The sequence below is a fragment of the Gigantopelta aegis genome, chromosome 1, assembly GCF_016097555.1.
Source record: "Gigantopelta aegis isolate Gae_Host chromosome 1, Gae_host_genome, whole genome shotgun sequence".
In the NCBI taxonomy this organism is placed as follows: domain Eukaryota; kingdom Metazoa; phylum Mollusca; class Gastropoda; order Neomphalida; family Peltospiridae; genus Gigantopelta; species Gigantopelta aegis.
In genome coordinates, this window is record NC_054699.1 from 28,511,410 (window position 1) to 28,537,454 (window position 26,045).

The 26,045-nt window shown below is 41.1% G+C and overlaps 1 protein-coding gene across 1 annotated transcript in view; it reads right to left on the minus strand.

The window, feature by feature from the left end:
- The window catches only part of LOC121373370, a 48,514-nt gene extending 34,384 nt beyond the window's left edge, over positions 1–14,130 (minus strand). The window contains exon 1 of the mRNA XM_041499985.1: positions 13,949–14,130. Within this exon, the coding sequence (XP_041355919.1) occupies positions 13,949–14,015 (67 nt within the window). The 5' untranslated portion in view covers positions 14,016–14,130. The remainder of the gene's footprint in view (positions 1–13,948) is intronic.
- Between the last annotated feature and the right edge of the window lie 11,915 nt (positions 14,131–26,045).

A 26,045-nucleotide genomic window follows, 5' to 3' on the forward strand; every position in this document is an offset into this window, starting at 1 on the left:
CTACTCCTAGCCCAAGTATGGTAAAAGAACTAGACGGGACATTTGGAAGTTATCACACTCTCTTACCGTCAGAGAACAAACGGTAGTCAAAAATCCCCGCTCTAATACAACAACAATCCCATGTTTGACGTTAAATACCATTACATCGATCGTGGCCGGTCTGGGATCGACCATTGGGCTATTTCTCGTTCCAACCAGTGCACCACGGCTGATCTATCAAAGGCCGTGGTATGTGCTATCCTGTCTCTGGGATGGTGCATATAAAATATCCCTTGCTACTAATAAAAAAGTTTCCTCTCTAAGACTATATGTTAAAGTGTGTTTGGCATCCAATAGCCGATGATGAATAAATCAATGTGCTCTAGTGGTGTCGTTAAACAAAACAAACTTTTTTGTCCAGTTTTGTTGGCATTTAGCTTTAAGACTTATTATACAGAAATAAACTCACGATGATCATCTATCCATGTCGATGTTTTCACTAAAGGAAGGAAGGAAATGTTTTATTTAACGATGCACTCAACACATTTTATTTATGGTTATATGGCGTCGGACATATGGTTAATTAAGGACCACATCGATATTGAGGGAGGAAACCCGCTGTCGCCACTTCATGGGCTACTCGTCTCGATTAGCAGCTAGGGATATTTTATATGCACCATTCCATATACATGATAGCACATACTACGGCCTTTTGATGTACCAGTCGTAGTGCACTGGCTGGAGCGAGAAATAGCCCAGTGGGCTCACTGACGGAGATCTATCCCAAAGCGACCGCGCATCAAGGGAGCGCTCTACCACTGGGCTACACCTCGCCCTTCACTAGTGGTGTAGGAATGTATCTTCATTTCTGTTAATTAATTACATGCGTAATTGTAGCTATGCATTGTAATGTATTTATATAGAATTCTCAAGCAAATAAGATATTGAGAGGACTGACTGAGATAGAGGGCGCTGAGCAACGTTTATCGGGGGTTCGGGGGGGGGGGGGGGAGAGGGTATATGCTCCTCCGTAAAGTTTTTTTAAACTAGATGTCCTGAAAAACAATTTTCTGCATTCTACAGGTGAAATGCATCTCTGCCTATAGGGTGTATACTACCAAATCAAATCCCATAGACGACAATAGTAACATATGTGGCTAAAACTCCTACCTGCAGCGTATCAATCAACATAAACGCCACGGATATAAATACTACCACCCCTCACACTTAAAGTGAATCGGAAAAAATTGGGGGTCAAGCTGCTTGTTTCTGATATAACGGGTAGCGTCTATGACTACAACCAACGCACTCACATTTATAACCAATCACAGGACTTGTGGTGTTCACTTCTCTATCAAAAGTTGGGTGCACCTCGAACTTTGACCCAGCCGGAAGTTATTTGGTTTAGTACTACCTTAAGTGGGGGCGGGGCGTAGCTCAGTGGTACAGCGTTCGCCTGATGCGCGATGGATTTAGGATCGATCCCAGTCGGTGGACCCATTGGGCTATTTCTCGTTCCAGCCAGTGCTCCACAACTGGTGTAACAAAGGCCGTGGTATGTACTATCCTGTCTGTGGGATGGTGCATATAAAAGATCCATTGCTGTCAATCGGTAAGAGTAGCCCATCAAGTGGCGACAGCAGGTTTCCTCACTCAATATCTGTGTGGTCCTTAACCATATGTCTGACGCCATATACCCGTAAATAAAATGTGTTGAGTGCGTCGTTAAATAAAACATTTCCTTCCTTCCTCTGCCTTAAGATTTACTATCAATAATATTTTAGATTCAGACTTATTGGAGCGAGTTTTACGGCTCATTGGGTGGGTATAATACTATTAAACTGTCTTCAATCTCACTAACAACTAATAGCTGCCTATTAACCGACTTTCCGGTACATATAACCCACATAGCTGATGTGTGTGTCCAGGAAAGTATGCTTGAACTTTAACTGGGGCTAGCGCCTCCCTCCCCCCCCCCCAGCTCCCATGCTCCGCCGTGCCTGGGCACAATTTCACAAAACATCGTAAGCCTAGTTTTGCATGTAAACGTAAATATACCACTAAACCGCAATTCTTATTATTACTAGCAGTACCACTAATACAGTTTGAAGTATAAATATTTCATTTTATTTTGTCTTGACAATGCTTCATCCTCCGCAGTGATGTAATTTTCTGCGTGAAATAGATGCCAAACATATGTATTTATTATTTATTTCAACTTATTTTCGTGCTTATATCCAATTAAGGTTCAAGCACGCTGCCCCGGGCACACACCTCAACTATCTGGGCAGTCTGTTCAGGACAGTGGGTTAGGTGTTAATTGTTAGTGAGAGAGAAGAGGGTGTAGTGGCCTTACACCTACCCACTGGGTCGTTAAAACTCGCTCTGGGTGGGAGCAGGTACCGAGGTGCGAACCCTGTACCTACCAGCCTTATGTCCGATAGCTTAACCACGACACCACAGAGGCCGGATAAAAAAACACATGCAAACGAATGACAGGTATAACTGCTAGTAGCAGATGTAAACTTACGAGATTTTGTGAAATGGGCTCCTGATTTTCTAATATATCTGAATACAAATCTTTATGAATTTACCCTCAATACATTAACAATGACAGTAAAAAGTAACCAAGGTCAAACTTTAGTACAATGACCCCGATTAGTTTCAGGTGATGACATTTCATAAAAAATATATAGAAATCTTCTGTAGGTTTCTAGGTCAGGTATACCTCATACACAGGTTTTTAGACTTTGACATTTTATGTATAGAATACGATATGAATAAATATGTTTCGTATTCGAATTCGTACTCATGGATAGTCCGTTATAGTTATGCACGAACACGTTGTTGTATTTTTGGAGAAACACTAAATTATGTTTATCTGTATACAATTTGGTGTTTGCTTCAAGTATAAACGTGTATCGAATACTTGATCGCTGTATACGTATTCAGTAAACGCTGCTGTGTTTTGACATAAAGAACGGTGTTTCTAAATAAATACATAATCTTTCAGAATAAACACTATGTATTATTTGGTAAAAAGAAGGGGGGGGGGGGGGGGGGAGGGGAGAAGAAAAAGGGCGTAACGCCGAAACAGCAACTAGAACGTTGAATTATTAGTGTGTGAGGGGGGACGTGTGTGTGTGTGTGTGTGTGTGTGTGTGTGTGTGTGTTTGTTTGTTTGTTTGTGAGGCGTTGGGGGTTGTTTTTATATTTCACTTCAATATGTAAATAAGTATTACTGGGGGCGGGACGTATACCAGTGGTAAAGCGTTCGTTTGATGCGCGGTCAGTCCGAGATCGATCTCTGTCGATGGACCCACTGGGCTATTTCTCGTTCCAGCCAGTGCACCACGACTGGCATATCAAATACCGTCGTATGTGCTATCCTGTCTGTGGGATGGTGCGGCACGAGTTGAAAAAAATCCGAAAAGCATTAAAGAAACTTAAAGAAAATTCTCTTCTTAACTGTTTAAGAAGTTTTTGACTATTAACTACTCAGTTCAAACCCCCCCCCCCCCCCCCCCCCCCCTCCCAAACAAAAAATCTTACCTACGGCCCTGGCATATAACAAAAAAATACATAGAAACCTTCTGCAGGTTTCTAGGCCAGGTATACCTCATACACAGGTTTCAGACCTTGACATTTTATGTATAGAATACGATATGAATAAATATTTTTCGTATTCGAATTCGTACTCATGGATAGTCCGTTATAGTTATGCACGAACACGTTGTTGTAGTTTTGGAGAAACACTAAATTATGTTTATCTGTATACACATTGGTGTTTGCTTTAGGTATAAACGTGTATCGAATACTTGATCGCTGTATACGTCATCAGTAAACGCTACTGTGTATTGATATAAAGAACGGTGTTTCTAAATAAATAAATATATCATCCATTAAAGGAGATATCCCTTCTTATCCCGAGATATCCCAATCTTGATTGGTCAAATTTTAATCGCCAGCCAATGTTTTTTTACGTCACTGTTTGTTTCAGCGCTAAACCTACCATTTACGTCACGCCATTGCCGTTCTGCTAGTGAACGAGTCTACCCGCTGACATTCAACCCACATTACTGTCATTATTTACAACTGTCGCAAATGAAAAGAATGATAATGGATGATAAAAAGAATACCCCCTCGTGTCTTGTGATATCATAATTTATCAGCACGAGTTGATAAAAGTATAAAATCCTCGGCAAGCTTCGGATTTCATACTTTTATCAACTCGTGCTGATAAATTATGATATCACAAGACACTCGGGGGAGTATTCTCTATATCTTTCAGAATAAACACTATGTATTACTTGGTAAAAAGAAGGGGGAAAAAAGAAGAAAAAAGAAAAACCAGGACGTAACGCCGAAACATAACAACTAGAACGTTGAATTATTGGTGTGTGTTGACTGGCCTCGGTGGCGTCGTGGTTAGGCCATCGGTCTACAGGCTGGTAGGTACTGGGTTCGGATCCCAGTCGAGGCGTGGGATTTTTAATCCAGATACTGACTCCAAGGCCATAGTTTGTGCTATCCTGCCTGTGGGACTAATCGGATACAGTAGCCCATGTAGTGGTGACAGCGGGTTTCCTCTCAAAATCTGTATGGTTCTTAACCATATGTCTGACGCCATATAACCGTAAATAAAATGTGTTGAGTGCGTCGTTAAATAAAACATTTCTTTCTTTGGTGTGTTGCTTTTGTGTGTGTGTGTGTGTGTGTGTGTGTGTGTGTGTGTTTGTTTTTTTGTTTGTGAGGAATTGGGGTTGTTTTCATATTTCACTTCAATATGTAAATCCGTATTACAGTGATAAAGCGTTCGCTTTGTGTGCGGTCACTCCGAGATCGATCCCCGTCGGTGGGCTCACTGGGCTATTTCTCGTTCCAGCTAGTGCACCACGACTGGTATATCAAATACCGTAGTATGTGCTATCCTGTCTGTGAGATGGTGCATGTAAAAGATCCCTCGCTTCTAATGGAAAAATGTAGCGGGTTTCCTCTCTAAGACTACATGTCAAAATTACCAAATGTTTGTCATTCAATAGCCGATTATTAATAAATCAATGTGCTCTAGTGATGTCGTTAAACGAAACAAAACAAACAGTATTACTGTTTTGAAACCATAAGAACGGAGCACCCGTACAGGCCATATACGCTACGCTCCCAAATATCCAGATAACTAATTCATTTAGATTTATTGTCGTATTTAAATCCAGTTAAAGTTCAAGCATGCATTCCTGGACATATAGAGATATCACACGAACCAGCATTCGTTTTAAGAGGTGGGGGGGGGGGGGGGGGGGATTTAGATAGGAGGGAGGTTCCATCTCATAGAAATATCACACGAACCAGCATCGTTTTAAGGGGGGGGGGGGGGTTTTTAGATAGGAGGGAGGTTTCATCTCATAGAAATATCACACGAACCAGCATTCGTTTTAAGGGGGGGGGGGGGATTTAGGGGGGGGGGAGGTTCCATCTCATAGAAATATCACACGAACCAGCATTCGTTTTGGGGGGGGGGGGGAGGGAGGATTTGCTAGGAGGGAGGTTTCATCTCATAGAAATATCACACGAACCAGCATTCGTTTTAAGGAGGGGGGGAGGGAGGATTTTGCTAGGAGGGAGGTTTCATCTCATAGAAATATCACACGAACCAGCATTCGTTTTAAGGAGGGGGGAGGGAGGATTTTGCTAGGAGGGAGGTTCCATCTCATAGAAATATCACACGAACCAGCATTCGTTTTGGGGGGGGGGGGGGGGGATTTTGCTAGGAGGGAGGTTCCATCTCATAGAAATATCACACGAACCAGCATTCGTTTTAAAGGGGGGGGGGGGGGGTGTCTTTAAGGGTCAGGGGTGTTAGTATTTATAGCTATGGCCTATATGTTGACTGAAATGCTGCGTGTAACAATTTTCGGTCACATATATGTTACTATTGTGATCTGTGTAATTTGATTTGGTGGTATACACCCCTAAAGCCAATAACTCATCGGGTAGTCAGACAAACGGACAAACAGCAGCTGGTGTCCGGTTCAATGTGTTTGTTTACTGACCCGTCTTAAAGGGACACACACACAGCGGCCACTTTTGATAAGGATTTTTTTTATATATATATAACTTAGAAACGCTGACGGATAATTTAACTGTTTACAAGTAGCAAGTTAAACGAGGCATTCGTTTTAAGGGGGGGGGGGGGGCGGGGGATTTAGCTAGAAGGGAGGTTTCATCTCATAGAAATATCACACGAACCAGCATTCGTTTTAAGGGGAGGGGGGGGGGGAGATTTAGCTAGGAGGGAGGTTTCATCTCATAGAAATATCACACGAACCAGCATTCGTTTTAACGGGGGGGGGGGGGGCGGGGATTTAGCTAGAAGGGAGGTTTCATCTCATAGAAATATCACACGAACCAGCATTCGTTTTAAGGGGGGAGGGGGGGGGGGAGATTTAGCTAGGAGGGAGGTTTCATCTCATAGAAATATCACACGAACCAGCATTCGTTTTAGGGGAGTGGGGGGGGGGATTTAGCTAGGAGGGAGGTTTCATCTCATAGAAATATCACACGAACCAGCATTCGTTTTAAGGGGAGGGGGGGGGGAGATTTAGCTAGAAGGGAGGTTTCATCTCTTAGAAATATAACACGAACCAGCATTCGTTTTAAGGGGGGGGGGGGGATTTAGCTAGGAGGGAGGTTTCATCTCATAGCAATATCACACGAACCAGCATTCGTTTTAAGGGGGAGGGGGGGGGATTTAGCTGGGAGGGAGGTTTCATCTCATAGAAATATCACACGAACCAGCATTCGTTCTAACGGGGGGGGGGGGGGGGGGGGGGGATTTAGCTAGAAGGGAGGCTTCATCTCATAGAAATATCATACGAACCAGCATTCGTTTTAAGGGGGAGGGGGGGGGATTTAGCTAGGAGGGAGGTTTCATCTCATAGGAATATCACACGATCCAGCATTCGTTTAAGGGGAGGGGGGGGGGAGATTTAGCTAGAAGGGAGGTTTCATCTCTTAGAAATATAACACGAACCAGCATTCGTTTTATTGGGGGGGGGGGGGTTTGGATTTAGCTAGGACACCCCTTCAGCTCATAGAAATATCACACGAACCAGCATTCGTTTTAAGGGGGAGGGGGGGTTGCTAAGGTTTAGCTAGGAGGGAGGTTTCATCTCTTAGAAATATCACACGAACCAGCATTCGTTTTAAGGGGGGGGGTGGATTTAGCTAGGAGGGAGGTTCCATCTCATAGAGATATCACACGAACCAGCATTCGTTTTAGGGGGGGGGGGGGGGGGATTTTGCTAGGAGGGAGGTTCCATCTCATAGAAATATCACACGAACCAGCATTCGTTTTAAGGGGGGGGGGGGGGGGATTTAGCTAGGAGGGAGGTTCCATCTCATAGAAATATCACACGAACCAGCATTCGTTTTAAGGGGGGGGGGGGGGGGGTGGGATTTAGCTCAATGGGTTGAGTGTTCGCTTGAGGTGCTTTCGTTGCAGGATTGAACCACCTCGGTGGACCCATTCATCTGATTGGGTTATTTTCTCGTTCCAACCAGTGCACCACAACTGGTCAACGGCCGTGGTTTGTGCATCCCTGTCTGTGGGAAAGTGCATATAAAAGATCCCTTGCTATATTAGAAGAATGTATCGGGTTTCCTTTGATGACTACTTGTCAGAATTACCAAATGTTTGACATTCAATAGCCGATGATGAATTAATCAATGTGCTCCAGTGGTGTCGTTAAAAGCAAAACAAACTTTATCTTTTTATTAATCGTTTTAGGATTTAGTCCTGCAGATTGTCAACCTATCGTATGCTGAATCCACCAAAAAATAAATAAAATGTGTTTGCAGTTCAAAATGGCCGCTGCTAATCTTTTAAAAGCACCATACCACGGTCTTTGATATACCAGTCGTGGTGCACTGGCTGGAACGAGAGATCGCCTAATGGCCCCACCGACGGGAATCGATCCAAAACCGACCCCGCATCAAGCAAGAGCTTTACCACTTGGCTACGTCTCGCACTTAGGGCAAATACAATTTACATACCCATTCGCGGTTCAGGCATGCCTACCCTGGGTCCGGTCTCTGGTTCGACCAGTGGCTTATCTCTGAGCTGGGGGGGGGGGGGGGGTACTTTAAGGGTCAGGGGTGTTAGTATTTATAGCTATGGCCTATATGTTGATTGAAATGCTGCGTGTAGCAATTTTCGGCCACATATATGTTACTATTGTGATCTGTGTGATTTGATTTGGTTGTATACACCCCTAAAGCCAATAACTCATCGGGTAGTCAGACAAACGGACAAAAAGCAGCAGGTGTCCGGTTCAATGTGTTTGTTTACTGACCCGTCTTAAAGGGACACACACACAGCGGCCACTTTTGATAAGGATTTTTGTAAAAATATATAACTTAGAAACGCTGACGGATAATTTAACTGTTTACAAGTAGCAAGTTAAACGAGGCGTAACACTTGACACGGGTTATAAGCTAGGGGTGTCAGTAGCATGAATATCACGGATGTTGATTTCTAACAAAATCCACCGCAGAAAATAGTTTCACTGAAATTAGATCGTTTCATCCATTATACCATGTGACCGCTTTTCTTCCCGACCTAACAGAATAGTTTGTAACTGACCTGGGGCCTATGCATTCGGAATACCATGGAAATGCAGTGATAGGAAATACCGCACGAATTCACCGCTGCCCCATACCGCATGAATCTGCCGCATACCACATGAATTTTCAGCATGCCGCATGAATTCATAGCTGCCATATACTGTATGAATTCACCGTTGCCACATACCGCATTAATTCACTATTGCCGCATACCACATGAATTCACCACTGCCGCATACTGCATGGATTTTCCGCATGCCGCATGAATTCACCGCTGCCACATACTGTATGAATTCACCGCTACCGAATATCGCAAGAATTCACCGCTGCCGCATACCGCATGGATTTTCCGCATGCCGCATGAATTCATAGCTGCCATATACTGTATGAATTCACCGTTGCCACATACCGCATTAATTCACTATTGCCGCATACCACATGAATTCACCACTGCCGCATACTGCATGGATTTTCCGCATGCCGCATGAATTCACCGCTGCCATATACTGTATGAATTCACCGTTGCCGCATACCGCATGAATTCACCGCTGCCACATACCGCATTAATTCACCGCTGCCGCATACCACATTAATTCACCCCTGCCGCATACCACATTAATTCACCGCTGCCGCATACCACATTAATTCACCCCTGCCGCATACTGTACATCGGATTATACATAAAGGCGCCTATTTAATTCATGAACGTCAGTATTAAGTCCGAATGATAAGCCGAGAAGAAAGGAAAGGAATGTTTGCTGACTTTAAACCACATTTTAAAGGGACACGCCCTAGTTACGGCTAGTTGTTAACCATTACGGCGTTGTTTTTCGCTATTAAACCCATTTTTTTACAAATAAAATTGCACTTTACTTACATTTTATTATTTAGAATACACATTTCCATTCACCTGAAGTGCTTTTTTGGTAATCCTGGTAATCCTGATGTTTGTAAAACCACGAAATGCATTTTTTGTATTTCTTAAAATGCCGCGCGCACTCGAGAAAAAACCGTTAAGCAAGCGAGGTCCAATCTATTTTTAGAGGGAATCTTCCTGTGTAAACGTCACAGACGTTGGTATACCACGTGACCGTTATCATTTTGGTTCGGTTTGTTTTCTCGTGCACGGTTCGCGCAATCAACATCCGATTTGTTGTCGTTTGCTTGTTGTTCATTTGTGAGATATTTCTTCACAGTTCGTGAACATTTTCAGTAACAATAAAGTTCAGACAAGTGTCTCAATACAAAACGTTACAAACCCTTAAAACCAATAATTTTGCTAAGTCTTACGATATCTGAAGAGGGGATACAACCAGGACAGAACAGTTGCAACATGTCCAGGAGAGGTGAAACGAACGCACCCCAAGTCTGTGAAATTTGTCGTGACGTAGGCATTGTTGTGCTTCGAGCGACATCTACCGGTGACATCAGAATACTAACTTTTAAAATTATTTCAAGCAATTGGGACATGGGGATTCCCATGGTATTTATCGATATAAAACCTGCTTTTTCACTCCATTTGATAAAAACGTGATCTAAGTGTGTTACAGGTTTGTATATTAACCAAATTATAATTTATTTTCGCTGGATGGAACTAGGGTGTGCGGCTTTAAACTACATGTAGATCTTTTACCATTTCGTGTCATAGTTCTTTTTTTCCCCAACTTATTTTCGTGTTTCGTTTCAACTTATTTCCGTGCTTATATCCAATTACGGTCCAAACACGCTATCCTGGGCACACACCTCAACTATCGGTACTGGCTCCTAGCCAGAGCTAGTTTTAACGGCTCAATGGGTAGGTGTAAGGCCACTGCACCGACTTCTCACTCTCTCTCTCTCTCTCTCTCTCTCTCTCTCTCTCTCTCTCTCTCTCTCTCTCTCTCTCTCTCTCTCTCTCTCTCTCTCTCTCTCTCTCGCTCTGCTCTGCTCTAACCACTAACAACTAACCACTAACAGACAGCCCAGATAGTTGAGGTGTGTGCCAAGGATAACGTGTTTGAACCTTAATTAAATATAAGCACGAAAATAAGTTGAAATGAAACGAATTGACTGTTTACGCTCAGTCTCGTGAAATGATAAACAGTGTCTGCATATTCAAAGTATTTCTGGTCGTCTTAATATTAATTTTGTAAGAAACCCAAACTGGATTTTGTCTTCAAATAATTTAGTACGTAGGAAATAAAATGAAATTTAACCTAGTACAAATATTAGAACGATCAGAAACACGTTTAATATTTTATACAGAAAAATATATTTGACATATAATTACAATCGTTAAAAAGTCTCTGTTAGTCGGTAACATCTTAAAAATGGTAGCAAACTCAGGAGTGTCCCTTTAATAGAAAAGCTGATAATTATATTTGCGTTTGTTTTGGTGTTCAGTGTTGTTGGCATCTCTGTGCGTCTCTCTCTCTCTCTCTCTTTTTTAGTGGAATTCGCAGTAACAGGTGAGAAAATCGAGCGCGACATAACCTTCCGCGCGGCCATACACTTTTAAAGGGACATTCCTGAGTTTTATCCAATGGAAGATGTTTCCGACTAATATAATATTTCTACGATTAAACTTACATATTAAATATATTTTCTTGTTTAGAATATCAGTGTCTGTATATTCAATGTGTTTCTGGTCGTCTTATTATTTCTAAGAAGCTCAAACTGGATTTTGTCTTCAAATAATTTCGTACGTACGAAAAAATAATAGTCCAGGAAATAAAATGAAATTTAACCTAATACATATATTAAAACGACCAGAAACACGTTTAATATACAGCCACATATATTTTATGCCGAAAAATATATTTGATATGTAATTACAATCATTAAAAAGTCTCTGTTAGTCAATAACATCTTAAAAATTGCAGCAAACTCAGGAATCTCCCTTTAACATGGACTACGTTCTGTCTCCGTGAAAGCCATAGAATATAAATATAAAATAGACAAATCATTAAAAAGTTAATATAAAATATGAAATAGCTTTACAGAAAGAAAGAAAGAAATGTTTTATTTAACAACGCACTCAACACATTTTATTTACGGTTATATGGCGTCAGACATATGGTTAAGGACCACACAGATTTTGAGAGGAAACCCGCTGTCGCCATATAAGCTACTCTTTTACGACAGGCAGCAAGGGATATTTTATTTGCGCTTCCCACAGGCAGGATTGCACAAACCATGGCCTTTGTTGAACCAGTTATGGATCACTGGTCGATGCAAGTGGTTTACACCTACCCATTGAACCTTGCGGAGCACTCACTCAGGGTTTGGAGTCGGTATCTGGATTAAAAACCCCATGCCTCGACTGGGATCCGAACCCAGTACCTACCAGCCTGTAGACCGATGGCCTGCCACGACGCCACCGAGGCCGGTAGCTTTACAGAGACAGAAATATTCGAGCCAGTGCACATGCACACGAAGCAGTGTTTACGAAGTGCAATAATAATAATAATAATAAAACATTCTTTTATTATTTTTTTTTTTTTTTTTGCGCATACAGGTAATGTTGTCTATAGTAGTTTCGTGGCTACGTCTATTCACTAACACTATGGGGGGGGGGGGGGGGGGGGAGAGAAAAAATAAACAAAAAAATCCGCCACCTAAGGGAATAAATTAAAATACAGCCTGATACTGAAACATTAAAAAAAACAACCAATAAACGTGAGATTAAAAAAAAATCTATGTACTCTAGTGGTGACGTTAAACTAAATAATCTTTAACTTTTAACTGTATTAAAATACTAGTACACGTATCTCTTTTTGATGCTTCACTTGGTGACTGTTCAAGCCAGGCTCGACTGCACGTGGGCGATGCCATACACACTTAATGCAAGTCATTCCCGTGAGGAGATATCTCCTAAACACTACTTCAGTATGATTAATTTTTTGAAGGCTAAGGCGCCTGGATTACGTGACTGCAGGAGGATTAGGAGGAGGAGAAGAAGGAGGATTAGGAGTAGGAGAAGGAGGAGGCTTAGGAGGAGGAGAAGGAAGAAGGAGGATTAGGAGAAGGAGGAGGATTAGGAGGAGGAGGAGGAGGATTAGGAGTAGGATTAGGAGTAGGAGGAGGAGGAGTAGGAGTAGGAGTAGGAGAAGGAGGATTAGGAGTAGGAGAAGGAGGAGGATTAGGAGGAGGAAAGGAAGAGTAGGAGAAGGAGGAGGATTAGGAGGAGGAGAAGGAGGAGTAGTAGGAGAAGGAGGAGGATTAGGAGGAGGAGAAGGAGTAGGAGAAGGAGGAAGATTAGGAGTAGGAGAAGGAGGAGGATTAGGGGAGGAGAAGAAGGAGGATTAGGAGTAGGAGAAGGAGGAGGATTAGGGAGAGGAGAAGAAGGAGGATTAGGGGAGGAGAAGAAGGAGGATTAGGAGTAGGAGAAGGAGGAGGATTAGGAGGAGGAGGAAAAAAGAAGAAGGAAGGAAATGTTTTATTTAACGACGCACTCAACACATTTTTATTTACGATTATATGGCGTCGGACATATGGTTAAGGACCCCATAGATATTGAGGGAGGAAACCTGCTGTCGGTAATTCATGGACTACAGTTTTTCGATTAGCAGCATAGGATCTCTTATAGGAACCATCCCACAGACAGGGTAGTACATACCACGTCCTTTGTTACACCAGTTGTGTAGCACTGGCTGGAACGAGAAATAACCCAATGGGCCCACCGATGGGGATCGATCCTAGATCGATCGCGCATCAGGCGATCGCTGTACCACTGAGCTACGTCCCCCCCAAAAAATAAAAAAAATAAAAGAAGAACAAAAAAAAAAAAAAGTTTTTTTAAAATAAGAAAGAAAAAAAATAAGAAAAAAATTGTACACTATGTATTTCCATCATTCTTCTTACAATATTAGCTAGTTCGTTTGGAAGCCCGTGTAGCTGTTTGGTATTAACGCAAATATGAATATCCAGATTCGCTCATTTTCGTTTAATTCGGGCAACGATTAGCCTGCCCGTACTATAAGTCAGTTATCTCAAACGAAGAAGCAATCTCTAAATTTGAAAAGAAAACCGAGCTATTAACATGTACCCCAGTAACAGAGAGACTTTGTAATGACTTTTGTTTATAATCTATAATATCAGAGTCTGCTAATCGAATGTAATAATTGTCGTTTTAATGTTTGTAATAGTCCAAACACGCTATAATTTCGTACGAAACATACACATATATATGTATGTACAGTTTATATAATTATTTTATATAATTTTTGACCGTTATACATTGATAAATCCACAGAATTTTTTTACAAACAATTCTTATCTAAACAACCTCAAATCCTGCCCCCCCCCCCCTCCCACACACACATACACAACCCCACTCCACAAACACACAACCAACATGAGCACGTACCTTGAACTACGCATGAAACGGCCAGAACACACACCAAGATAGTTAAACTCGTCGCTTGTGATTCCATACTATGAAAGTGCGTCACAGTACTGGAAGAATATGTTTTTTTTCTCTCTCTCTCTCCCTCTCTCCTTCTGTGTCTGTCTGTTTCACGTCCCTATTACTACAATTAGTGTACTACACTCTGAGACACACCTCCCCTGGAGCTGCTGATAAGATAGATAGATGTATGACCTCGGTTCTCGGCACTTATTGATGGGATCTCTACAGGTGAAATATATATATGACCGGAGTTTCTATTGGACGAGGAATACCACACACACACACACACACACACATACACACAAAACCCAACAAAAAACCCCGTCAAGGTGAGGTCAGATATTTTGACATGAAACAAAACAAACAAGGTTCTACATTTGTGTTTGACAGGGTATCCGATGCGGCTTTGAAGTACATTTTAAATGGAATAATAATACTAACTAAAGTCTATACATAAACAGTCGGACTCCAGGTCCCGATAACATAGAGCGCTCGTCAGAGGTACACCATACATAAGGTATGGCGCACGTCTGACGTAAATGTTACGAGTGCTTTGTGCTACCGGGCCCAGGAGCGGATCCACAGGAGTAGTGTTTGGGGATGGGTACTGTCTTAGTTGAGGTTGTAGTCGTCGTCGTCGTCGTCGTCGTCGTCGTCGTAGTAGTAGTAGTAGTAGTAATAGAAGTAGTAGTAGTTGTTATTGTTGCTGTTGTAGTAGTAGCAGTAGTAGTAGTAGTTGTTGTTGTTGTTGTAGTAGTGCAGTAGTAGTAGATTTTGCCCAATATTTTGTTTTTAATTCAGAAATCTGATTAAAATTAACTCTACTGGTATATACCAGTAGATCTAACAGCATTGCATGGACTCCAATGTCCAGGTGACATTTCATCTATAAATAACAATTTAAATATCGACCAATTATACTTCGCCTTTAAAAGCGTTATTCGGTTGCATACAAATTCTAAAAATATCGGGCGAGACTATTTATGCAATAGCGAACTTGTTGATCTATTTCAACATTGAAAAAAACAGGGGGAAAAGTGCAGTAATAAACTCTGGATTGTATACTGGTATAAACAGATTTTATAGCTATACCAGCACGGTTGTTGTTGTTTTTTCGTTTTGAAACGAAATTTATATTAAATTTTATATTGAAATTAGTTTCCGGCATACTTCGTAATTCACCCGAATCATTTCGTATACCCTCGGCATAATCCCGAATTTTTTCAAATTCTTTTCAAATCACTGGCATGATTTTGCAAGTAAAGTTTTCATTGGTCGAATGAAAGGTCAACTGGACATGAGCTCCAACGGGCTGCTGTTACATCCACGTGTAATAGTGGAGCTAATTTTAATTAGATTGTTAATTCAGTATACTGAATTTTCTTGTATTATAATAAAGATGTTAAAACTACGTGGGTAATAAAATGTACATACACATACACAATGGAATTCATGACCGATATCATTTCCATCAAATAGTTAAAGTTAAAGTTTAACGACACCACTAGAGCACATTGATTTATCAATGTAGACCTACTCTAGTGTTGTCGTTAAACAAAACAAACGTTAAGACACACACAACAGGTGTTAACTGAACGTAACTGCGACTACGTGACATAGCTGTTGATACCTGTCAATCAAGAAATACGTTTTTCTGTAGGTACTTCCTATCTGTGGGATGGTGCATATAAAAGATCTCAAGCAGCTAATCGAAAAGAATAGCCCATGAAGTGGCGACAGCGGGTTTCCTCCGTCAATATCTGTGTGGTCCTTAACCATATGTCCGACGCAATATAACCGTAAATAAAATGTGTTGAGTGCGTCGTTAAAAGAAAAACATTTGCTTCCTTCCTTCCCTAGAGAATTGATATTTAAGAACAATTACAGTGAAATACCTATGAATTCTTGTAAAAAAAATACCTGCTGATACTTACCCCACTTATCCTAGCTGTGAAAAAAGAAGAAAAAAGAAGAAGAAAGAAATGTTTTATTTAACGACGCTCTCAACACAATTTATTTACCGTTATATGCCGTCAGACATATGGTTAAGGACCACACATATTTTGAGAGGAAACCCGCTGTCGCCACTTCATGGGCTACTCTTTCCGATTAGCAGCAAGGGATCTTTTATTTGCGCTTCCCACAGGCAGGATAGCACAAACCATGGCCTTTGTTGAACCTGTTATGGATCACTGGTCGGTGCAAGTGGTTTACACCTACCCATTGAGCTTTGCGGAGCACTCACTCAGGGTTTGGAGTCGGTATCTGGATTAAAAATTCCATACCTCGACTTAGATCCGAACCCAGTACCTACCAGCCTGTTGACCGATGGCCTAACCATGACGCCACCGAGGCCGGTGTGAAAACCAAGTGTCAGAAATATATATACCCAGTGAGTTGGCAACTGATAATATATCCAGTAACATACCTATGGAAACCTGTAATACAAGAAACTCTGTATCTTCTGTTGGTTATCCCAATTACTCTAGCTGTCAATATCATGAGACAGATAAAAAAAAACAAACTAGCATGTCAGTACCTAGTACATGTATTACCATGGGTAGATACCACACTTTGTATATAATGACACGACATGTTATGATGGGAAGGAAAGGGGACTATATTAACGTGCCCACATCCTTACGGTTCAGGCACGCCCATCATGGATTCGGGTTCTGACTTCGCCAGCCTACGATGTTATGATGTTTATCCCACTTACCCTAGGGGCGGGACGTAGCCCAGTGGTAAAGCGCTCTCTCGATGCGCGGTCGGTCTGGGATCGATCCCCGTTGGTGGGCCCATTGGGCTATTTCTCGTTCCAGCCAGTGTACCACGACTGGTATATAAAAGGCCGTGGTATGTACTACCCTGTCTGTGTGATGGTGCATATAAAAATCCATTGCTGCTAATCGAAAAGAGTAGTCCATGAAGTGGTGACAGCGGGTTTCTCTCTCAACATCTGTGTAGTCCTTAACCATATGTCTGACGTCATATAACCGTAAATAAAATGTGTCGAGTGCGTCGTTAAATAAAACATTTCTTTCTTTCTTTCTCATTTTCCCAGTTATAATCATGATTGTGCATGCTGAGTTAATAGTTAATAACATGTTAATGTCATACCTGTGACAAGTTCACAAACTAATGTACATACAAATATGAGTATTTGCAATGAGCCAATAGTTAATGATACATTTAATGCCTGGTCTGTGACAAGTTCACAAACGAGCGAAATTGAGTTTGATACTTTTAAAAAAAACGAGTTGTGAGATAAATAGTATCTAACGGACACGAATGTATTATTCTATTTCATACATATCCTTAAAAACAAGGTTTTAAGCAAATTTTAACATCTTTTTCGACTAAAGGTTATTTACAACCGTTGCACTTATAGCTGACTTACGCGCCACAAATGATTGTCAGGTTAACTATACGCCACAGTCTAATCGATTTCCATCGCGCTGGATTTTTTTTAATTGGACGTCTGGCATTGGTGACCTGGTCAGTGTTCTAGCTAGCATTAAATAGAGGGGGACTACACAAAGAACAACTATTTTTCAAAAGTTATATTAATAAACTACCAGAAAAACTGTGGACAACACTTTTAAAATTTAGAACGTCTAACCATTACCTACCAGTTGAAACTGGACGCTGGAATAACATACTTATAGAAGATAGAATTTGTACATTATGTAATGTAGCGGACATTGGCGTTCCATTATCTTTTCATTAGCCTTTTTTTTTCATCATTCAAGAATTCAGTTTCTACACGCATATTATTATACGCGACCAAGTACTTATAAATTTAGAGAACTATTGGAGAATAAACGAATTAGTACCCTAAAGAAATTAGCATATTTCATAAATATAAAAATTAATGAACTCAAATGCCCTTGACTACAAACACCATCAAAACCAAAAAATATTTAATAAAATATTACCATTATGTACTGTACCATAGATACTTTTAACAGTCTATTCGTTTATAAGTGCTTGGAAGGAAGGACATGTTTTATTTAACGAAGCACTCAACACATTTTATTTACGGTTATATGGCGTCAGACATATGGCTAAAGACCACACAGATATTGAAAGAGGAAACCCGCCGTCGCCACTTCATGAGCTACTCTTGTCGATTAGCAGCAAGGAATCTTTTATATGCACCATCCCACAGACAGGGTAGTACATACCACGGCCTTTGTTACACCAGTTGTGGAGCACTGGCTGGAACGAGAAATAGTCCAATGGGTCCACCGACGGGGATCGATCTTGGATCGACCGTGCATCAAGCCAACGCTCTACCACTGGGCTACATCCCGCCCTTTATATGTACTTGGATACCCGTATATCTGTATTAAATATCTGTCCATATTCCATAACATCCAGACTCTGGACATCAAGGTCTCTCTTACCGGCCTCGGTGGCGTAGTGGTTAGGCCATCGGTCTACAGGCTGGTAGGTACAGGGTTCGGATCCAAGTCCAGGCATGGGATTTTTAATCCAGATACCGACTCCAAACCCTGAGTGAGTGCTCCGCAAGGCTCAATGGGTAGGTTTAAACCACTTGCACCGACCAATGATCCATAACTGGTTCGACAAAGGCCATGGTTTGTGCTATCCTGCCTGTGGGAAGCGCAAATAAAATATCCCTTTCTGGCTATCGTAAAGGAGTAGCGTATGTGGCGACAGCGGGTTTCCTCTAAAAAAACCAGTGTCAGAATGACCATATGTTTGATGTCCAATAGCCGATGATAAGATAAGAAAATCAATGTGCTCTAGTGTAGTGGCGTCGTTAAATAAAACAACCTTTAGTTTACTTTACTTTACTTTAATATTATGATCGCATTAATTTCAGGATCTACAATATTTAGATAATTGTTTAAGATGTCACACACCAGTAAACATCAAACTGAACATTCTTCTTAGTAAATAACATGAACTTCGTAGACTTGGTTTAAATATCATAATTGTATGGGATTTAAAAAAAAAAATTAAGTTAGTTTTATTTAACGACACCACTGGAGCACATTGATTAATTAATCATCGGCTATTGGATATCAAACATTTAGTAATTCTGACTCGTAGTCATCAGAGGAAACCCGCTACATTTCTCCTAATGAAGCAAGGGATATTTTATATGCACTTTCCCACAGACAGGAAAACACATACCACGGCCTTTGTCCAGTTGTGGTGCACTGGTTGGAACGAGAAAAACAATCAGCTGAATGGATGGATTTAAATAAAGTCTATAAAGCTTATAATTATTTTTATAATATTAAATTTAAACAGTATCTTTCTGAAAGCTAACTTCTTTTCTCATTCTGAAAAAAAAAGCCAATTAAGGTTCAAGCACGCTGTCCTGGGCACAACCTCAGCTATCTGGGCTGTCTGTCCAGGACAGTGGATAAGTTGTTAATTGTTAGTGGTTGGTGAGAGAGAAGAGGGTGTAGTGGCCTTACACCTACCAACTGAGTCGTTAAAACTCACTCTGGGTGGGAGCGGGTACCGGGCTGCGAACCCTGTACCTACCAGCCTTATGTCCGATGGCTTAACCACGACTCCACCGAGGCCGGTAGCTAAGTTACATTAAAATGCTTCTTACGCATTACGCTTCATACATCTAAAAAGTCTCTGAGACTTTTGACGATATACCACATTTTACCTTCATTTAACTAGACTATTTTTCATTCCAACCAATGTTCCACAACTGATGTAACAAAAGCCGTGGTATGTACTATCTTGTCTGAGGGATAGTGAATATAAAATATCCCTTGCTGCTAATCAAAATGAGTAAGCCCATGAAATGACGACAGCGGGTTTCCTCTCTCAATATGAATATGTTCGACGCCATATAAGCGTGTGTTGAGTGCGACATTAAATAAAATGTTCCTTCATTTTACTAGAATTCCTGGTAAATCGTAAAATCGAAACTAGGCGTAGCACTTTATTATTTTCAGGTGAATACATATTAGAATAGATGAGTAAATATTGTTCCATTTACTATCATAGAAAGTAATACATGTACAAGAATCGAATTTATTTTCCGTCGATATATCAAATGTTTGCATACAGGGAAACCCCATCTTTAACTCTTTATCTGTCATCGATTTTAACACATACAGTTAGCTCAGGTTGATCTAGGGGCTGAGCCAGATATTATTACGGGGTAGGGATGTGATAGGTGAGCGGCGGAAATAAGATGAATGTGTAGGATACCCTTTTCAAGGAGGCGTGTTGGAAGGAAAGACAATTAACAACTAACCCACTGTCCTGGGCAGACAGCCCAGATAGCCGAGGTGTGGCCCAGAACAGCGTGCTTGAACCTCAATTGGATATAAACACGAAAATAAGTTGAAATGACTGAAAGGGAAGACGTGCGTGCGTGCGTGTTTGTGTGTGAACATTATCGTCATTTTCACAAAAATTAGATGCACAGTTTATTTAAAATATAACATGTGACTAAATAAACTTAGGAACGGAGCCCGAAATTATTACACCACAAGGGTAGTATTGTGAAGGGTGGTTGTGGGGGCGATCTTAAATGATACCCTTTTCCTGGGGGCGTAGGACCGGAGGAGTGGAAGCTTTGTCAATTATTTAAATAATAAATTCACATATTTTAAAGAAAGAAAGAAAAAAAAATTGTTTTGTTTAACGACACCACTAGAGGACATTGATTTATTAATCATCGGCTATTTGAGGTCAAACATTTGGTAATTTTGAGATATAGTCGTAGAGAGGAAACCCGCTACATTTTTTTCCCATTAGTAGCAAGGGCTCTTCTATATGCACCATCTCACACATAGGATAGCACATACCACGGCCTTTGGTATACCAGTCGTGGTGCACTGGCTAGAGCGAGAATTAGCCCAACGAGCCGATTGACGAGGATTGATCCTAAACCGATCGCGCATCAGGCGAGTGTTTTCCAATGGGTTACGTCCCGCCCTAAATAAGAGAAAGAACAGTGAATAATGTAAAAAAAACCCACCCCAAAACAAACTTACATAAGATTTTGAACGATGAAAACAATTCGTATTTGTTTATTGCGGCTGTGTGTACATATCTATTGCCACTACGCTGATTTCATTGCTATGTAAACAGATTTTGGACGGGAAGCTAGGAATGTGTTTTTAGAAATTAGTTTTAGTGGTTCTTTCACATGGAAGGTGTTGAAGTGCTAACTGCTGGTACATGAATTCAAATCATGCCAATTCAGCAGTTTAAAATGTCTCGACGGAAGGAGCTGCCGCATATGCCCGGGACAGGCGTGCGCTATAACAGCTTGCTTTGAGTTTGCGCGTTAAAACGTTGACATAGTCGCAATATTGCAACCAACAGAACGAGCAATCTACTAAAAATAGTTCTAGAGGTATTTATTACAAGACAAAATTTAAAGGATCAGACCCTAGTTTTTAAACACTAAGGCACCGGCGTCGTGGTCTACAGGCTGGTAGGTACTGGGTTCGGATCCCAGTCGAGGCATGGGATTTTTAATCCAGATACCGACTCCAAACCCTGAGTGAGTGCTCCGCAAGGCTCAATGGGTAGGTGTAAACCACTTGCACCGACCAGTGATCCATAACTGGTTCAACAAAGGCAATGGTTTGTGCTATCCTGCAAGTAGTTTACACCTACCCATTGAGCCTTGCGGAGCACTCACTCAGGGTTTGGAGTCGGTATCTGGATTAAAAATCCTATGCCTCGACTGGGATCCGAACCCAGTACCTACCAGCCTGTAGACCGTGCCTAACCACGCCGCCACCGAGGCCGGTATATTTTTGTATGTATCCATGTTTAATTATGCTGTTGCAATGTACCAGACGTAGGCCTATTCATATTACGCAGGGGCGTGATTTAGCTCAGTCGGTAGAGCGCTCGTCTGAGGTGTTTGCGTTGCAGAATAGAACCATCTCGGTGGATGCATTATTTATTTGTGTTCAAAAGTTTATTAAAGGCATACTGTCATAGATTTAAGGACCGTATTTCTCTTTTAATGAATAATAAATAAAAATTACATTAATTTTTACAGACCAAATCTAACTATTGCATCACTTTAACTACATCATGATGGACTAAAATCCATGTCAAACCTCTCAGCAATGTTAGTTTTTGAATTATGGACCATTGCCATAATTCAATTATTTTTACAAAATATCATTAATAAGTGGAGTATGGTGGTTACGTAGATGGTTGAATAAAGTACGTTTAGAGATAAATCAAATATATATATATTTTTAAGTAATACTTTGTTAGGCCATGAAACAGGTCAGTGGTCTGTGACAGTATGACTTTAAACAAACACATCGTTTTGATTAAAATAGCCTAATGCTTTGAAGGCACGTGCACTTCTTTGTTTCTTTTCTAGTTTCTCTCAAAATCCTGTTGTACATAATACCCTCTTTTCCTCAATTTGATTGTTATTGAAATACATTGATAACAAATGTATGCATTACTATTATATTACAATTAATTAATTGTCGCCATTATATTGCATGTATATAGGAGAGGGCCTAGTAAGTTGGCAAATGTGTGCCCGATATTTTTGTTGTTTATGCAGTAAAATATGTTTTCAATAATAAAAAAAAAATCATACCATTGCAATTATACGAGTAACACCAATGTGTTTTTCATTGTAACTCTCTGTTGACTTTGGATGTGATCTCGATTTAACAATTTACAGAGGCGGGTGGGGGGTGGGGGGGGGCGCAGGGGCCCGGGCCCCCCTAAATTTTGCGATAGTTATAATTTTATTAATATTAATTTTCATTTTTTTTACGATCGCCCTCCAGACCTCTCCCAAATTGCCTTGGCATTTCACTTCATGTCACTACTTCCCCCTAAATGGATTTTTTTGATCCGCCACTGGTTTACAGATATATCACATTTAAGATCTAGGTCAACCTTTTTAACATGTACGTTATTGGTGAAAGTACATCACTTGCTCTAACATAGTAATAGTTTCATGAAATACAGCAGTTTATAATGAGCACAAAAATCCATGAAAGGCTGAGCCCATTTAGGTTACACAGCTATACATTTTTTTTATTTTAAAAAATATAACTTTATTTTCCTTCTTGTATAAACTTTAGGTTTAAGAACGCTGGCACAAGCTTCAGCTGTTTGAGCCATTCGTTTCAACAATATTTTGCTTCTATCCAATTAAGTGTTAAGGATCAAGAACACTGTCAAGCTATCTGAACTGTCTTGAGAATACGAATGAACGGTTAGTTGTGGGTATCAGACGCCCGCGAACACACACACACACACACACTGACACGCACGCACACGCGCACACACAAATATAATATATATATATAGATAGATAGATAGATAGATAGATAGGCAGATAGATAGATACATACATGCATGCATGCAAACACACGAATACGGCGAAGCAGGGGGCTGGGGGGAGGCTCTAGCCCCCCAATAATTATGAATCAAAATATTATTGGTAGTACTTTTTAAGGCAGAGATAATTTGTACTTGTAGAAATTGCATATTAGGCAGAACGTTTCAGGGGGCCCCGAGGGGGTTGCAAAATACATATCCTGGGAAGGGGGTCCCGCTGTTATTTGTACTGCAGGCCCCGCGGATCCTTAAACCGGCTTTGATTTCAGGACATCTAGTTAAATTTTTTTACGGGTGAGCATAACCCCGAACCCCCTAGAAACTTTGCTTTGCGCCCTCGTTCTCAGTCAGCTCCCCAATGTCTACTTGCTTCCGCCGTGCCTGATACATACACGCGCGCGCGTGTACACACACACACACACACACACACACACACACTATAAAACACGATGTTGATGGATGTAGCACAAAATGTTAACGGTCAAAATGCCAACGGTTTAAATAAGGAAGAAGAAAATTGTTTATTTAACGACGCACTCAACACATTTTATTTACGGTTATATGGCGTCGGACATATGGTTACTGACCACACAGTTATTGAGAGAGGAAACCCGCTTCCGCCACTTCATGGGCTACTCTTTTCGATTAGCAGCAAGGGATCTTTTGTATGCACCATCCCATAGATAGGAAAGCACATACCACGGCCTTTGATGTACCAGTCGTGGTGCACTGGCTGGAACGAGAAATAGCCCAATGGGCCCACTGACGGGGATCGATCCTAAACCAACCGCGCATCACGCGAGCGCTTTACCACTGGGCTACGTCCCACCCCACCAACGGTTTAAATGTCAACGGTCAAAATGTCAGTGGAAAAAAATGTCAACAGTCAAAATGTCAACTATTAAAATGGTACCCAGTCAAAATGTCAACTTTCAGATTATACATAATTTGTAAATACAAAAAAATAGGAGAAAACTTACTATTGTATAAACTTTTATTTGACCAATCAAAACACGGTTTGCATACATTTGACAGCACTAAACGTGTATATGACTTTCTTAATAACAGAACATGAGTAATGAAATTTTGTTTAATACCAGTAACTAATTTTTTTCATAATGACACTGGCATGTAACCAACAATGAAACATCGTCTAATTATTCCAAATTGAAACTCGATTTCCCCAAACGTAATACTCCCACCTCTCCCCTCCCCTCTCCCTGTCTCTCTCTTTCACACACACACACACACACACACACACACACACACACACACACACACACACACACACACACACACACACACACACACACACACACACACACACATTCATTCATTCATAATATATATATATATATATATATATATATATATATATATATATATATATATATATATATATATATACACACACACACAAAAGTATTGGGCACCAGTTATCCAACTTACGTGGCTCTCTCCTCCCGATATACTACGTACAAACAGCCGTACTCAATTCCCCATTTTATATTCAATTAAGTTTCATTAACGCTGTCCTGGGCACACACCTCAGCTGTCTGGGCTATCTGTCCAGGACAGTGAGTTAGTTGTTAGGTTTTAGTGAAAAAGAACAGGGTGTAGTGGCCTTACACCTTCCCACCGAGCCGTTAAAACTCGTTCTGGGTGGAAGCCGGAACCGAAGCCTGTACTTATCAGCCTTATGTCCGATCATTCCCAGTCTGGAGCTCCTCGTGGTAAGACGTGTTTGTTTCGCTTGTGCACACTGCACGTGCTTTCGCGGCTCGACTTGGGGATTCTTCACTTTGTTGTTTTTATCAGCGAAGTGAAGTTTTCTACTGGGATGTATGCGGCCATTGGAACTGATTGAACGCTGGAACGCTTCTCGTTTCGACAGTCTGCACCACCAGGTTGGATTCTTTTTTAGCGAGATTCCTCGCCTCCACGTCATTTCTCTGTCTGACCATGTTGACTTGTTTTTTCGTGACTCGTATGACGGCCATTCTGCAGAACGCCACGGTTGTTCGCGTTTAGTCTCTACATGTCCGAACCTGTCCCAGCAGCACTGGAAGATTGACCGCCCCACTCTAAGAGGAAATAGGAAGCGGGATCGGCCCCTACTACTCTTTTCTAGACTTTACTTTATTTTATTGTGATACCATCTCGTATCCTCCGGAGTCGGGCCCGTCCGCACCACTATACCAACCCATGACGACTGGACTAAACCCTAGTCTGATTCTCTCTCTCGTTCAAACGGATCCGGCTTCTCAAGATCTGTATTTCAGCACAGCACTACACCTTCAACGTCTATTGACTGTTAGTCTAGGGGTTTTCTTGACGGGATGCAACCCATCTCGTCCCTACAAGCTGTGCACCCTAACGGCCTTAACGAGGCCACTCACGTGGACATATAGATCGGACTTTAAACTTTTAGACCTTCGTTCAAAAGTTTATGTCGAAATTACTTCTTTTTTTTTAAATATTATTAAATAGTCCGATTCTCTTTTCTTTCTCTCATTTATTTTTGGACTGTCCTTCTAAAATGCTCCAAATTATATAAATATTCGACCGAGCAGTCAATTCTTTTTTTTTTTGGCTTGTAACTTTTCTTCTTTTTAAAAAAATTCTATTAACTGTTTTACTAATTGTAATTTTCAAAATTGTGCTCATTTTCAACAATACCCCCCCCCCCCCCCCCCCCCCCCCCATC